General features: G+C 41.2%; 1 protein-coding gene across 8 annotated transcripts in view; it reads left to right on the top strand.

Annotated features, from left to right (window-relative positions):
* The window catches only part of LOC118406716 (sodium channel protein type 2 subunit alpha-like), a 71,264-nt gene extending 68,705 nt beyond the window's left edge, over window positions 1-2,559 (top strand). For all 8 annotated transcript variants that reach the window (XM_035806992.1, XM_035806994.1, XM_035806990.1 and 5 more), the window contains one exon: window positions 1-2,559. In XM_035806992.1, the coding sequence (XP_035662885.1) occupies window positions 1-1,070 (1,070 nt within the window). In that variant the 3' untranslated portion in view covers window positions 1,071-2,559.
* The last annotated feature ends 12,163 nt before the right edge of the window (window positions 2,560-14,722 follow it).

Raw genomic sequence — 14,722 nt, 5'->3', positions numbered from 1 at the left:
GAATTCTGTTGGAGGACATCATCGAAAAATATTTCGTCTCCCCTACATTACTAAGGGTCATCCGTGTGGCAAGGATTGGCCGAATCCTTCGGCTCATTAAAGGAGCCAAAGGCATCCGTACTCTGATATTTTCTTTAGCCATATCTGCACCGGCTCTGTTTAACATAGGACTGCTGCTCTTCCTCGTCATGTTCATTTATGCCATTTTCGGAATGATTTCCTTCATGGATGTGATTCGTAATAAAGGCTTGACTGAGATCACCAACTTTGAAACGTTCGGTAACAGCATCATATCGCTGTTTGAAGTCTGCACCTCTGCCGGCTGGGACGGTCTTCTTGCCGGTGTTATGGTGGAGCCGCCCGACTGTGACCCGGAGCCTTCCGAGGATTATCCAAACGGAAACTGTGGGAACAGTTCCCTGGCCATCTTCTTCTTCTTGTCTTATTTAGTCCTGAACTTCCTTGTTATGTCCAACATGTACATTGCTGTTATTCTGGACAACTTCAGTAACGCCGTGGCAGAAGCCGATGAAGGAGGCGTCACGGAAGATGACGTTGACATGTACTATTCACTTTGGGAGCGCTACGACCCGCACGCTACCAAATACATCCATTTGGACCAGGTGTCGAAATTTCTACATGAACTTGACGCCCCTCTTAGAGTGCCCAAACCAAATAAAGTCACTATAGTCTACCTGGACCTGCCAATATGCACGGAGGATAGGGTATATTGTAGAGACCTTTTGACAAAACTGACGGATAAGGTGATGGACACGCTTCACCAAGAGAAGACGGAAGAAGAGCTGGCTGAGGCGTTAGCTGATCCGGAAAGACCCGAGGACTATGAGGTGATCAGCTCCACCATGGCGAGAAGGCGCGAAGAGCTCGCTGCTATGGCCGTCCAGAGGGCCTTTAGGAGGTGGATGTTGAAAGCTTCCATCGAAAGGGCTCCGGAGTTTTTGAAAAGGGAAGATGACGATGAAGACATAACAAGTATGAAAAGTACAGATGACATGAAGGACGAAGGATCGCCGAAGGCTGATAAATCTCGCAGGGCTTCTCTAACATAGCAATAAGACACCAAGAATTGTTAGGCCTATGTCGCGGTCAGTAGAGGATCCTACGTAACACTACGCCTTGGTCAAGTTGATCAGAGTGGATCTTCAGGTTGAAACTCAGTATCAGACTTTGGCAGATTGATATGCATGAAATGTTTAATCTGCACCCGCAGTTACCTTAAACATTGCAATCAATCAGACGAAAGGAGTACTGATTCTGATGTAAGAACTTTGTGGTGCTTCAGGCTAAGCCAAAGAAATTAGAATCATGTCTGTTTTGGTTCTTCAGAATTTCCCTGGCTACCACAGCTTTCTTGGCTGTAATTTCTGTCAGTAGTATTCCAGTCATCTCAAAATCCTTGGTACAATTGTATAAGAAAAAGACTACACGTGGTGGGATATAAGAAGGATTTGGACTGAAATCATACCCATGGCTCACGACAGAACCGTGACTTCTGTGCCTTTCCTAACTCACGTACATAAAGTTGATGCCAATCATAGTGTTTCACTGACAAGACTTGTCTAGTTAGTAGGTAATGATTCGTGTTGTTCACGAACACGACACACCTTCTTATAACGCAGCCCAAGCTGCTGTTTGTCTATTTTAGATTAAGGTCTTGCTTTAAGAAATAGTGTTATAGGAAGGGTCATATACATACACACGGTTAGGGTTTATCTTTATAATGATAATACAGCAGGATTTATCTCCAACCATGTCCACCCATGCCATCTGAGTAGGCACTCAGCAGGGTAATCACCACTCGTTGATTGTGTGTTATTGCAACCTCAGAAATCGCTATGTCAAAATACATGAACGTACATGAAAATACATGAAGTCTCATGAAGCGTTCCGAGTCAGTTCACGTTGGCATTTAGAATAATCCGTCAGATTGTAGAATAGGCATTTTTGATAATTGAGAGATTTTGCATTGGAAATTGAAGACTTATGATGCTTTGCTATTCATGTAGGTCAGCATAGTAACAGCATAGTAACCTGTCTGTTGCCTGTCACTGATATATAAGTCATGTTCTGGATACGTTGAAAATCTGCATGATCTGACATTGTTTTTTCATAACAATTGCCTGAATACAATGTCAAATTCATGGAAAGTAAAGCAAATCAGTACATTTACATGAAGCGTTGACTTGCGTGGGCGTTGCCCCATTAACTATGCATCTTTATCCAAGACGTCACAGTATTGTTCTCCGAAAGCTGTGGTAAAGTCAAATCCTCTTCATGTACAATTTTTTAAAGTTGTGAATATTTACAAGATGCTGAATGTCATCAAGAGGTGATGTTGTGGTATCAAATCCTATTTGAAATAAACCTACAGGTATTCTGTCAACCCCGCTGTTCCTAAGGTATGTCAAACGACTAGGGCAGGGGTTCTGAAGATAAGCTGCACATTTAAGGACAGGGCTAAAGAGGCTTTACCATGGGCTATCATGGATATGTACATAACATTTCATTGGAAATTAAACATGATCATATTTCAAATAATTGTCTCGTATTGATGACTACATTCTCGACGAAAGTCATATACAACAGCATATATATGTGGGCATGCGTCTATTCTGAAAGTTAAGCCATCTTGTTTTTCGCCTATCTCGTTATTTTCGCAGTCTGCAGAGGATGTCATCCATAAAATTTACTTGCTAACATTGATTAATCAAATTATGACTTTATTTGCAAAATTGGTATCTGCTAATCTTCCAACTGCCACAGAATACATACTGTATGTTACATGTATGAGTCCGTTAATGGAAAACACTGTAAGTATAGTTTTTCCTCATTAAAGATGCATATTAAATCTGAATCTACACGATGAACACTACATAATGTACATCACAAGATAACTGCATACTAAATATCATGGAAGTTCGTCGTCCCTTTGTCCCGTTATTCTCCTTGAAAGATTTTGACAAAAACGCCCCTGCAGCTGCTAAAACATCCAATCATTCCAATTATTTACCACATAGATGAATTATAGCAAATTAAGGACTTATTTGCATACGTTTGTGAAGGTTAGACATCCAGGATATGATAAATAGATGAAAGTTCAAACTCTTCTTCTAATATCAATTTTGATATTATCCAGAAGAAGAGTTTGAACTTTCATCTATTTATTTGCATACTTCGTATCTAATAATGTTCCACCTGCCACAAATTACGTATATTACATGTATTTGAGTTCTATAAAGGAAACAATGCAAATACAGATTTTCCTCATCAAATATGCAAATTAAGTGTCAGTTTGCATTATTGGACTTCATGATGTGCATCTCTATCTACGCTAACGACATACCAAATATCATGTAAACTTGTCATTACCTTCTTCAGTTATCCTCATTAGAAGATTTTGACAAAAATGCCCCTGCAGTTCGAGAGCAACCTGCTAAGGGGACCAAATATACACCACATTTCCTTTGTGTCACAAGCTATATGCCATCCAAAAACCAAGACCATAACACATCCAGATCAAAAGATCCACACAAAAAAATGACCAGGGGGCCCAAAATTGACCATGACTTTTTATCTTCCCAACACTTACCCACAAACCAAATATCATCGTAATCCATCCAGAGGTTCTTGAGTTATAAAAACTCACTACAAAAATCCGGACACACAGACAGGCAGACACACCCACGGACACACCCATTATGTTGACGTCGAGGATATAACCTACCAAAATAATTGAAACCCTGAAAAAGTTGTCGTTTTGAATTTTTTTAAAGACGTCTTTTAAATGGGGTTATGCGGGGCCATGCGGAACTGCAGCCGACTCACCGAGGCAGTCAGCTGTAAAGCCACTATAGGTCACGCGCATTGATACGAGGAATAGGCAAACATCATGATCTTATACATACGATTATACATACGCTCCAAGATTTCGACCGCACTACCTTTTTACCCCTACGTCATAGATACGGGGTCAATCAGCATGTGGCAATCGCCTAGAGATCGTACGTTGTAAGCACGTACAAGTCACCACTAGTAGCAATGCACGCAACCGCTCACGGCATGCAGACCACATACTCATTACCTTAAGCAGCCGTGCGAGTGACGTGCGTTGACGTACTCCCTCCCTGCACTTGCCAGTGCTTCCTTTCCCACGTTTTCAGAAAAAAAAACGTGGCGGATGGGGCCTCCCCAAAAAATGTACGGACAAAAAGCACGTACGGCGAGTTGTGTCCTTAGCTTTATGTCTGGTTCAGTACCTCACTTGGTAGCGTCATTGTTCCGTCTTGCGGATTTCGTACGGAGGCGGTACTTATCACTTACGTGTCCTAAAAGATTGCCCACGTTTTTGCACGCAGACGTATTTGCACGCCTCCGTACGAAATTGTACGTAATCCAACATCACTGTAAAAGCACAGTGTCACTTCTTCACTGCTTTAAAAATAAAGAAGAAAAACCTCTTCACTGTTCTACTTGCACTGTGCGTGCACAATCCGCCATACGTGTTATTTTTCCGTAGGTTTTTTTAGTGGCCACGTCCGCCACGTTTTTCTGGAACAAAAGTATACGTTGTACAAAATGTTTTTCTGACACAAGATGTTTAATTGTCAATGCTCGTAATCAAGAGTATGTGGGGCGGCGAAGTATGACACGACTGGTATTTCTTCTGGGGCGGCGGGGTCTCTGTGGTCACCACGGCCATCACAGCCACCTACATGTACATCACCAGGCGGTCTAGAACTAGAGGAGCTACGGTCACGGCTACGGCCACGGCCAGCGCCGGTAGCAGATACACGTTTCATGCCAGGTATGATGTCAACACTGTGAAATCTGCACTAGCAATGAAGACAAAGCGGGCTGCAGCTGCAGTTATACTCACCTGAAATACGCTCGGAATACAATTAACGCCAGGTGCGTCCGGAAAACGGCCAGCATACGTAACTCATACGCAGCTATTCGCGATAAGGAAAATTGCGTTTAGCACTTCATATGCCAATTATAAGCACCTCATATGGAATGGAAACGCTGAGGCTAGAGAGCCTTGACGTATGATTTGATTTATTCGAAAAATTCCACGTATTGGGCGTACGGATGCGTATTGACATTTCGTACGGACCTCATGCACACAAATATACGCAGGTGTGTACCCACCTTCATGCACTCGCAAACACACACGCGCGCGCGCACGCAAACGGTATCGACAGACATAGCCTTCTTGCCGAAGGTTAAAAAAAAGAAGGGAAACCAAAGCAAGCGTTGACGCTTCCATTTTCCCTAACTGTGCGATCGCTATCAATGGTGCATGTCATATGCAGGGCAGCAGCAGCAATTGTATAGGCACTAGATTTTGTTTTCAGTAATAGCGTTACATCGCGGGACTGGATCACATAAATAACTAGACAGCATAAATCTTCTTTAATGTTTTAGGATACTTTGCTGGTCAAAGAATATATTGAATGTTTTATTGCAAATTCATGCCCATGGGGCTAATTGCAAGAGAAAAAAGACTAAATACATGAAATGAATGAATGTGGTCTGAGTACATGTAGATAAACTAAATTCTAACATACAAATATGATATAGGTCACAGGTTGTCGTAATTTGCGATTTTATTGCCTGTAAATTGATGCGGGCCATGCCTTACAGCGGCGATCACTTCACTGGTCTTGATGTGAGATTTGGCTAAATGTACACCAGCAGAGCACCCTCCCCACCCCACACACATAATAACACCTTTATAACACAGACATACACACACATGCACACACATGCACACTTTATTCCCTACAACGTTGCATAAGGTTATGCAGTAGAGGCATCTGCAAAAGTGTATTGAGCATAATAAGTGAAGGAAGCCACGACCACTATGATGTACTAGGAAAGCCTGCTCCGCCTTTACTTCGTCTTCTCTAATTATCAAATCAGGCCAGAAAACAAACGTTGTAAATGTGTAATCTATGATAAACATGACGTTACACTTGACGCAATTGACATACTATAAATTTGTGTATGTGTAGATATCACAGGCATATCGGCTTCTCGAGTGCCAGACCGAGAACGGAAATCCTTATCTTATGGCAGGGAGCCTCATTTAACTTCTCTGGTGTCTATTAAGGTTCGATCTCATAAAAAATGGAAAACACCCCATGCATACTGCTTTTACATCCGGGAACACTGGGGCCCCTCTTCCAGTCAAGGTTTTTGCGCTGTCGGGAATGACTATAGTCAATAAGCACAGGCATCAAAAGCCCTGCATTAAGCGCGATAGCGATGAACTAAGAGAAGAAGACGTCTTAGATTTTCAAATGCACATGATAGATACGCCCAATCACGTTAAGGGTGGGGGGGGGGGGGGTTTCACACGTGCGAATATTTTCAAGTCCACATGAGTTCCGTGTTGAAATTTTTGTTAACTTCATTCATACGCAGTCTTACGCACAATGCGTACCTCATAGGCATCTGAATCGTTTTTGTAAGTTTTAGGTACACAGGCATGCGCTCAGTACGCCTGATACTTTTGGACATGCACAAAAGTATCGTATGTACGCTGCTACGCATCCCATGCGTTATAAATTTGCAGTACATCGGTCTCACGTCGGTCGAGTGCGGCACGAGTACGCTATGTGTTCGCGCTTCATACGTGGTGATACGCTGATCTCACGGTATGAGCTCTGATAGGCTTAGATATAGCGAATGAGCAGCGAAGATACAACGCACGATATCGACGGATTTTTCACGGATTAGTACCCTTCGTTCTGCGATCGGGCAGCGAATTGTACTTAGTAATAACGTATAATAGACGCACGGATAGCGTACAGAATTGATATGCCAGAGGAGTTATTTAGCTGCCCGGGGAGTATCGGTTGCGACCAGGTTATATATATGCATAAACCTTGAAAAATGAATATGTATGCCTTGTTGTACTCTCGTGCTGCTATTTCATACGAAATTCAAGTCACCCAGCTTTTCACGATACAGGGGCCTCTTCAATACGCAGCCGCACGCACAAGTCGCACCTCAAACGCATCTGAATCGTTTTTAGAAAGTTTCACGTACGCAGGCAAACGAATATATACGCCCAGTTCGCCTGATAGTTTTGGACATGCACAAAACTATCATTCGTACGAAGTTAAGGTGGGTTTACACCTGCGTATATTTTCATGCCGCATGAGTTCCGTTTTGACGTTTTTCGACATTTTGACTAATTTCTTCAATACGCGGCCGCACGCACAAGTCGCACCTTTATCGCATCTGAATCGTCTTTAGAAAGTTTCACGTACGCAGGCAAACGAATATATACGCCCAGTTCGTCTGATAGTTTTGGACATGCACAAAACTATCATTCGTACGCAGTTTGGTGCCCAAAACGTTATGGATGCGCAATACAGTCGGTCTATTGCGCTATGAAGACGCTACATGTTTGCGCTTTACACGCAGTAATACGCGGAAATCGCGGTAATGCGAGTACATAGCGTTCTTACAGCGCAGACACAACGCACCATGAGCGACCGTATAACGAATGCACACATAGATCACGATTTAGTACGGTGCGTTCTGCGATCGCTTTGCGCATACTACGCGTACTGATAGCGTGATCGACGCACACTCCAGATTTGGAATAAATACGAAGGTGCACCTGACTCCAGACAAAAAAAATCATCTCAAGATGTATATAACTTTATTGCACAACAATTGTACGAGGTACAAAGTATGGTATCTACATAACTACAGTGCTTATAGCACTGTAGTTATGTAGATGCCATACTTTGTACCTCTTAACTTTAGTTAAGGCTTATCTAACTGATACAGGAGTTGTATTATGGGATAAGTTTCTTACAATCATTGGAGGCTTTTACAATCATTTGGGGAATTTCTAATGTCTAAACCTTCTTTGATATATTTTCCTATATCTGCCATGCAGGGATTGTCACATGTCATTATTTATTTGAATTTGCACTTCAGGTCCATTTGGATAAATCCTTGTGTACAAAATGACAGCCTTCTGTATAGAGAATTGCGTATATCGGAATATTTGGGACATACAACCATAAAGTGATATTCGTCTTCTATTAGCTCTGTGCAGAATAGACAAATCCTATGGCCGATAGGGATTTTTTGGAATCTTCCGGTTTATGATGTCAGATCCAGGCCAGGACTGACGAATTTGTACCGGGGGCATGGAGAGATGGTCACAACTTGCAGGACACCATGAATGCAGGACACTGGTCCCAACAGAGCCTCCAGGGACGGGAAGATGTAGAGGAACCTGCTCAAGCACTGGGTCAATTTGTGTGACACACGTGCCATTTTGTGTAACAGATATTTGACTTAATTTGCTGATAATGGCACTTTTTTTGTGTGTAGAACCACATGATATAAAGGTGCAATATAGAGCCATATTACAACTTTGAAAGAGGGCGTAAGGTTTCATAATTGTTTAATTTACGTGTTTGATAAAGATCTTGAATACGTTTTGTGGTGTGTATGAGTGTGATTTTTATAGTAGTTGAAGTACTAAGATGATAGGGGAAATCATTAAGGACAAAGTGAAAACAAACACAATGTTAACAGTGCACATAATTTCTTAAGGTAAATGATGGCCCACATTACTGTAAAAGCAAAGTGTCACTGCTTCACTGCTTCGCAAATGAATAAAAAAAACTTGTCAATGTTCTACTTGCACTGCCTGTAAACAAAAGCACATTACGTAGTACAAAGGGTTCCTCTAACAAAAATACTCTATTGGCACACCTGATATGCGTTTGGAATGCAATTAGCACCAGGTGCGTCAGGCATGCGGTCGGATTACGCCCAACATACGTACCCCATACGAATCTATTCGCAGTACGGAAAATTCTGTTGCGCAATTCAGTTGCAATCCATCGCATCTCATGGGAAATGAAAACCCTGAATTCTAATTCCAACAGCAGATGGGCTCGACGTACAATTTTATTTATTTCCAAAAAAATTCCCAAATGTTGGGCGTTCGGGCCGCGTATTGACAAAAGTTCATGCGGAAATTATGCGCACTTGAAAATATACGCAGGTGTGACCCCACCTTTAAGCTCACAGACAATGGCAATTGTTGTTAGTATAAGTTGACGTCCTTTGCGAATCACACATCTGCAGCGACAATCTCCATTCCTAATCCCTTAGGCCACACAACTGTGAAAATTACACCGTGTAAATTACTACACTGGGTGTAAGTCTGCTGTTAGTTTGTTAGTGTGTGTTTGTACGTGTATTAAACTGGCATACTCTTTCCTGCATGCTGAGTGCTAAGCAGAGAAGGCACTGTGTACCATTTTAAAAGTCTTTGGTATGACACGGTCGGGGATTAAACTCACAATGTAATGGGTGAAAGGCGAACACTAAATAGACCTTCACACTGGCAATATGATAGTATTCTAATCAATCAATAAGTGTGCACAAACTTACTTGTAAGTTAAGATTTTCATTTTGTTATTCACCTTAAGTTTGTAATTGGTCTTTCGAAATGAATTATAAACAGGAAGTAGCTCTGATCAGACGTTTACATCAAATATAAGCGCTTCTGATTTTATTGCACATCAAATCATCAATAACCACGGTCGGTTCGGAACATGGCACAACGGCTTGCGAAAAACATTATCGAATATGCAAACAGTGTTTGATTATCGTGATTACATACATTTTAAAAATACTACAGTATTTGCTTTGGTTGCTTCGCAATAAAGTTTGTGTGACCCACGGTGCAAAGTTCCAAACCGCCTCCCATGTTCATTGTGACGTCACAAGAGGAAAGTCATCGTTTAATCCTATTACATGTACCTGGTGAGAAGACTCAAGACCTGGAAGTATGATTTTTATTCGATTTGATGTTCAATAAGGTAAGGGAAGAGGTAAGGTTTGTGCAACTGGCTGTGTTAATATGTAATATCATTATGGTAATTTCAGAGACTTTTAATTTTCATGTCATTGGTGTCTTATGCCTTAAAACGGTGTCCCATTTGTGTGGGTCCCTCTAACCCCCATGCAGAGCAATTTTCATTGTGTACGACATAATATATAGACGCAGTAATGTAGTAAGATATCCACTAAATGACGTTAAAGAGCAAAATGAACAACATTTGCATAACATTTGCAATCAATTACAATTTATTTTTTTCACAGTTATATACAATTTACAAGATGACAAGAGCAAAATGATGTGTCAGAGAACTTGATTCTCTGTTTTACTTTGCTTGAAACATGACTGAATGCCCTCTTTCGTGTTGGAGTTTATGAGGGAACTGGCAAACTTAAGACACAACTGTTCCCGTCTCATGGCAAGTGTGGACAGTCCAAGCTGCTACAGCGCAATACCAGGGGTAGTCTCTGCCCATGATGGCGCGGCACGCCCTTTTCTGGAGCTGTTCAAGTTGGCCAGACTGACTCTTGGTCAGGCCAGGATGCCAGACAGGAACGGCATACTCTAGTATTGGTCGCAACAGTTTTGCTTATGATTCTGAAACAACTGACATGAAAAACATATTTCTGCATATGTTAATCACTAAACATTACAACACTTTTCCTTAGACTTCCACTGAGGTCATCAGGAAAAAAATACTGCACAAAGCTAGTTCGGCCTTAGTAACGATATTGTCACTAAAAGCTGACGGATATGAAGAAGAAGTTTTATTGACTCGACAAAAAGTCACTTTTGTATGGCCAACTATAAGCTACAACAAAAAAGAGAAAGAATACAGAATGTATCTTACAATTCTACTAATTAAACAGTATGAGATGATATGATTCTAATTAGACAATATAGGATAATAAGGAAAAACCTCTGTACAATCAGGTGGGGCTAAACATGTCACTATCTTTTCTAATCACAAAGCAATCTTTTTATCTATTTACCTATCTTAGCATTATGAGGACTGTCGGATCTAAAGATATAGTCAAATCTACTTCTGGTATCTAGAATCTTGACATCTGTAGTATTTAGACACAGGAAAGTGAATAACTTATTGCGTAACATATCATACATAGGGCATTCCATGACGAACTGAAATTCATTTTCAATTTGCTTTGGACAAAATGGGCTTTGGTCAGGGGCTATATTGTGATATCTTCCTGTTTCAATATTCAACCTATGACTACTGATTATCAATTGTATTATGGATTTACGAATTTCCAAGGTATTCATATCATACAGGTATTTTTCTTGTTTATAACAATTTTTGGAGCCGTTCAAAAGGAAAAGTTGTGAATTCGTTTTGATACTGCTAAACCACTCTTGTATGTGTATATCTTGTAGCCAGAGGCGAAGTTGGTCGGCGATATAATCTGTTTTATAAAACTACGGTTTAAATTTCATCCTTTCGTTGAAGAGGTTCATCAGTCACGTATGTTTAAGTTACTATCAATTTTCTTCGAACAATGACTGTTTATTAAAGGTAGAGAACGTACCTCCAAATTTTCGATGTCTGTCAGTACATCTTGCGGTTTCATCCATATTTGTCCAAAGCCGTGGTGATTCAGAATGTCCTTGACATGATTAATCCAGTCATGATCACCAGTATTATATACGTCACGGAGTAAAAAGTCTTCGGGTAAGTTTGCCAAACGGTGCCAGTATTTGATGAGTTGTGTTTTTACAGCTGTCATGATTGGAAAGGTACCCAATCCCCCCGTACGCCGTCGTTAGATGATTTATTATGAACTTCGAGTAAGAATTTTTGATATGTCATCCCAAGGACGTTATATAGAAACGTTCCCAGTCATTCTTCACACATTCATATCTCCGAATTAATTTCATCGACGGATTTCGATCATTTAAAGTTTGATATGCAGCGCATGATAGGGATGGTATGTCTTACTCACCAGGCAATGTCCCATATGCAATGTGAATACATTCACGATATTGAAAAATAAAGTATATATTTTTAAACAGAAAATCATTAAAAAAGTCCGATTCTAGATGGTCATTATTTTGTGAAGAATCACCATATACTAGTATCATAACAACCCGACTACTCTTTCCTGAGGTATTCTGTTTCAAAGTCTACAACAAAATCAGCCCCTGCTGTTCAAAACTAGCCGCTAGCCTACACCACTCACTTCTTGCCCCCAGACATACCAACCATACAAAAATCACGAACCTGGCATTTGCAGAAAATTTGTAGACCGAAATAGGCAAACATGTCGTGTTGTAGCCTAATAATCATACTAAAGTCACTAGGGAGCTAGCCATGACTATAGTTGCAGAATTGAAACTTGTTGGTTAGCTGTAAAACTGCCACCAATATGGAAGCCATGACTGTTGTTGCCAGCTTGGCAAGTGACACCGGTGTACTACACTAGTATCACTTTTACTACACTAGTTCACTTCTTTAATACAGGAATGAATGCCTTGTTAGTTGTGATGCCACATTTTGTCACTTCAAATCTTTTTACGACGTTTCTGGTGTCTATTTTGAAAATTTAGCCATCTTGTTTTTTTTTTTACTCATCTTGTTTTTTATTCGCGCTATCTCATTATTATTGCACTCCGCATAGGATGTCATCCATAAAATTTACTTGATGTGGCCTAGATATAAAGTCTAGTCCTGCAGCAAGTAACAATTGTCTGTTTGCACATATATATTGCAAAACCTGTTTTGGTTTCGTTAGCTTGGCCACCACCATATTGTCTCAAAGGCATTGTTGCATTTTGTCCGAAGGGAGCGTTGTGTGATGGCAAGAGTTGTTGTAAGTCAACATGGCCTCATCTAGCAGAAAGATTGAGCTAGCGGTCATTTCTGAAGATGGCACCCAGGCTAGAATATCGTCGGAAGAAGAGAACATTAATATCACGAATGCAGAAACAGCGGAAATACATGTACGTCATTCTAGCTGAACGATGAAATCGTCGTAATTATGACAGACTGTTGCGATGGATATGGTGGTATCGTGTTGTAGGTTGCATAGATAAGAACATAGGCCGCTCTCAAGACACAATAACGGTCCAAAGTCATAATTTGAAATCTTATGTCATTGAGATTGCATTTTGAATTGTAAACATTGGCTATACATTGGAAACATATGACCGAGGTAAAGCCTCTAACCCTTTTCATATATTGTCAGACCATGTTGATTTTATTATATGGATAACATCCACAGGCGCGTCAATTTTCGTTAAAAAAAGGAAGTTTTCGGCCATGCTGTACATGATACAAAGCAGCTGTTAAATGAGCACATACGTGCTGTAAATTGAATAAAAATGTCGTAGAATAAAAATACATGGATACTAATGTCACAGAATATCCAGTCCAAAATCAAAGAAGTGAGATGTAAAAGACGAGAAATGAAGAAGCTAATGTTTGGTCTCAGATATTCTGTGTTTGTCATTTGTTCAACTTTCCAGATTATTCAGATTTCATACTGAAGGCAACGTTTTGGCTGAACTATTCTTACTCGCACGCTCACATCAGTTTTGTGATGCCCAGAGGATGCCATCCATGTAATCACATCACATGGCCTTGTTCCGTAAACTGAAATTCACTTCTCTCAATCCCAAGGGACACAACTGTAGTGTTCCCTCCGAGGCGGTAATGTTCGGGACGGCACATCTTGTCGTACCATTCTGAAAGTGACTTTAACGTTATATATGAATTCGATGAAGGTATTTTTGGCTCTTAGTTGCATTGCAAAAATGTTCTAGATGTCGACAATGTGGCCTGTGTGTTCCAGAGGAAATCCGAACGATAAATAATGAAGCCGATAACGGGGAGTGACACGCGGACGTAGGTGACCTTTAACCCACTGACAATACAGTATCTCCTCCTACAGACGATCCACCAGAGAGAGTGGGCGGGGGTACCGGTATTGCTGTGTGTCTGTCTTGCCCATAGGAGTGGTGTGCTCGCGGTATGAAAGCGAATCCCCTCACATATTGAACAGACGTCTTTGCGTCCCATTGGAAGTCCTCACCCCTTCCTCATCCCTTACCATTGAAGTGGGGATCAAATGTTCTTGTTTATCTCCATGAAAAATTGAGATATAGTTTTGTGCGTGTGTGTGTGTGTGTGCGCGCGCGCGCGCGCGCGCGTGGTGTGTGTGTGTGTGTGTGTGTGTGTGTGTGTGTGTGTGTGTGTTTGTGTTTCCGGATTTTTGCAGTCAGCATAACTTAAGAACCTCTAGGTGGATTACGATAATATTTGGTATGTGGGTAGGGGTTGGGAAGACGAAGGTTAAGATCATCAGGTTATCGGCCACTGGTATGTCACCTTGGTACTGCAGCACGAATTCCTTTTTTTTAATCTTTTGACCTGGGCGTGCTATGGTCTTGATTTTTTTTATGACAGATCGCTTGTGATGTAGGGAAGAAGTGGTGTGTTTGGACCCCCTAGCAGCTTGCTATGGAACTGCAGGGGTATTCTTGTCAAAACCTCAAAGGACAATAACTGAACAAAGGAGCGACGGATATTCATTTATTTATTTATTTATTAGGATTCTCCATTTGGAGGGTATGGCGAAACAGGTGTTAAGAACACCTTTTCAAAGCCACCATACACACATGTGCACATGTTCGCACATGTCTACACGCGGCGGGGTTATACCGCCCCTTACGGGGTGATATACCCTTTCGCTGGCTAATACGGTATGGAGGTTCGCCAGGCCTCCAACCGGGTGATTTGAAGTGAATCACCAACTCCAGACAGAGGGATTTGTTCCATCTCACACCGCACCATCGCACGTG

The sequence above is a fragment of the Branchiostoma floridae genome, chromosome 19 (genome assembly GCF_000003815.2).
Source record: "Branchiostoma floridae strain S238N-H82 chromosome 19, Bfl_VNyyK, whole genome shotgun sequence".
NCBI lineage: Eukaryota > Metazoa > Chordata > Leptocardii > Amphioxiformes > Branchiostomatidae > Branchiostoma > Branchiostoma floridae.
Note: the sequence above shows the minus strand (reverse complement) of the source record. Positions and strands in the feature narration are given on the sequence as shown.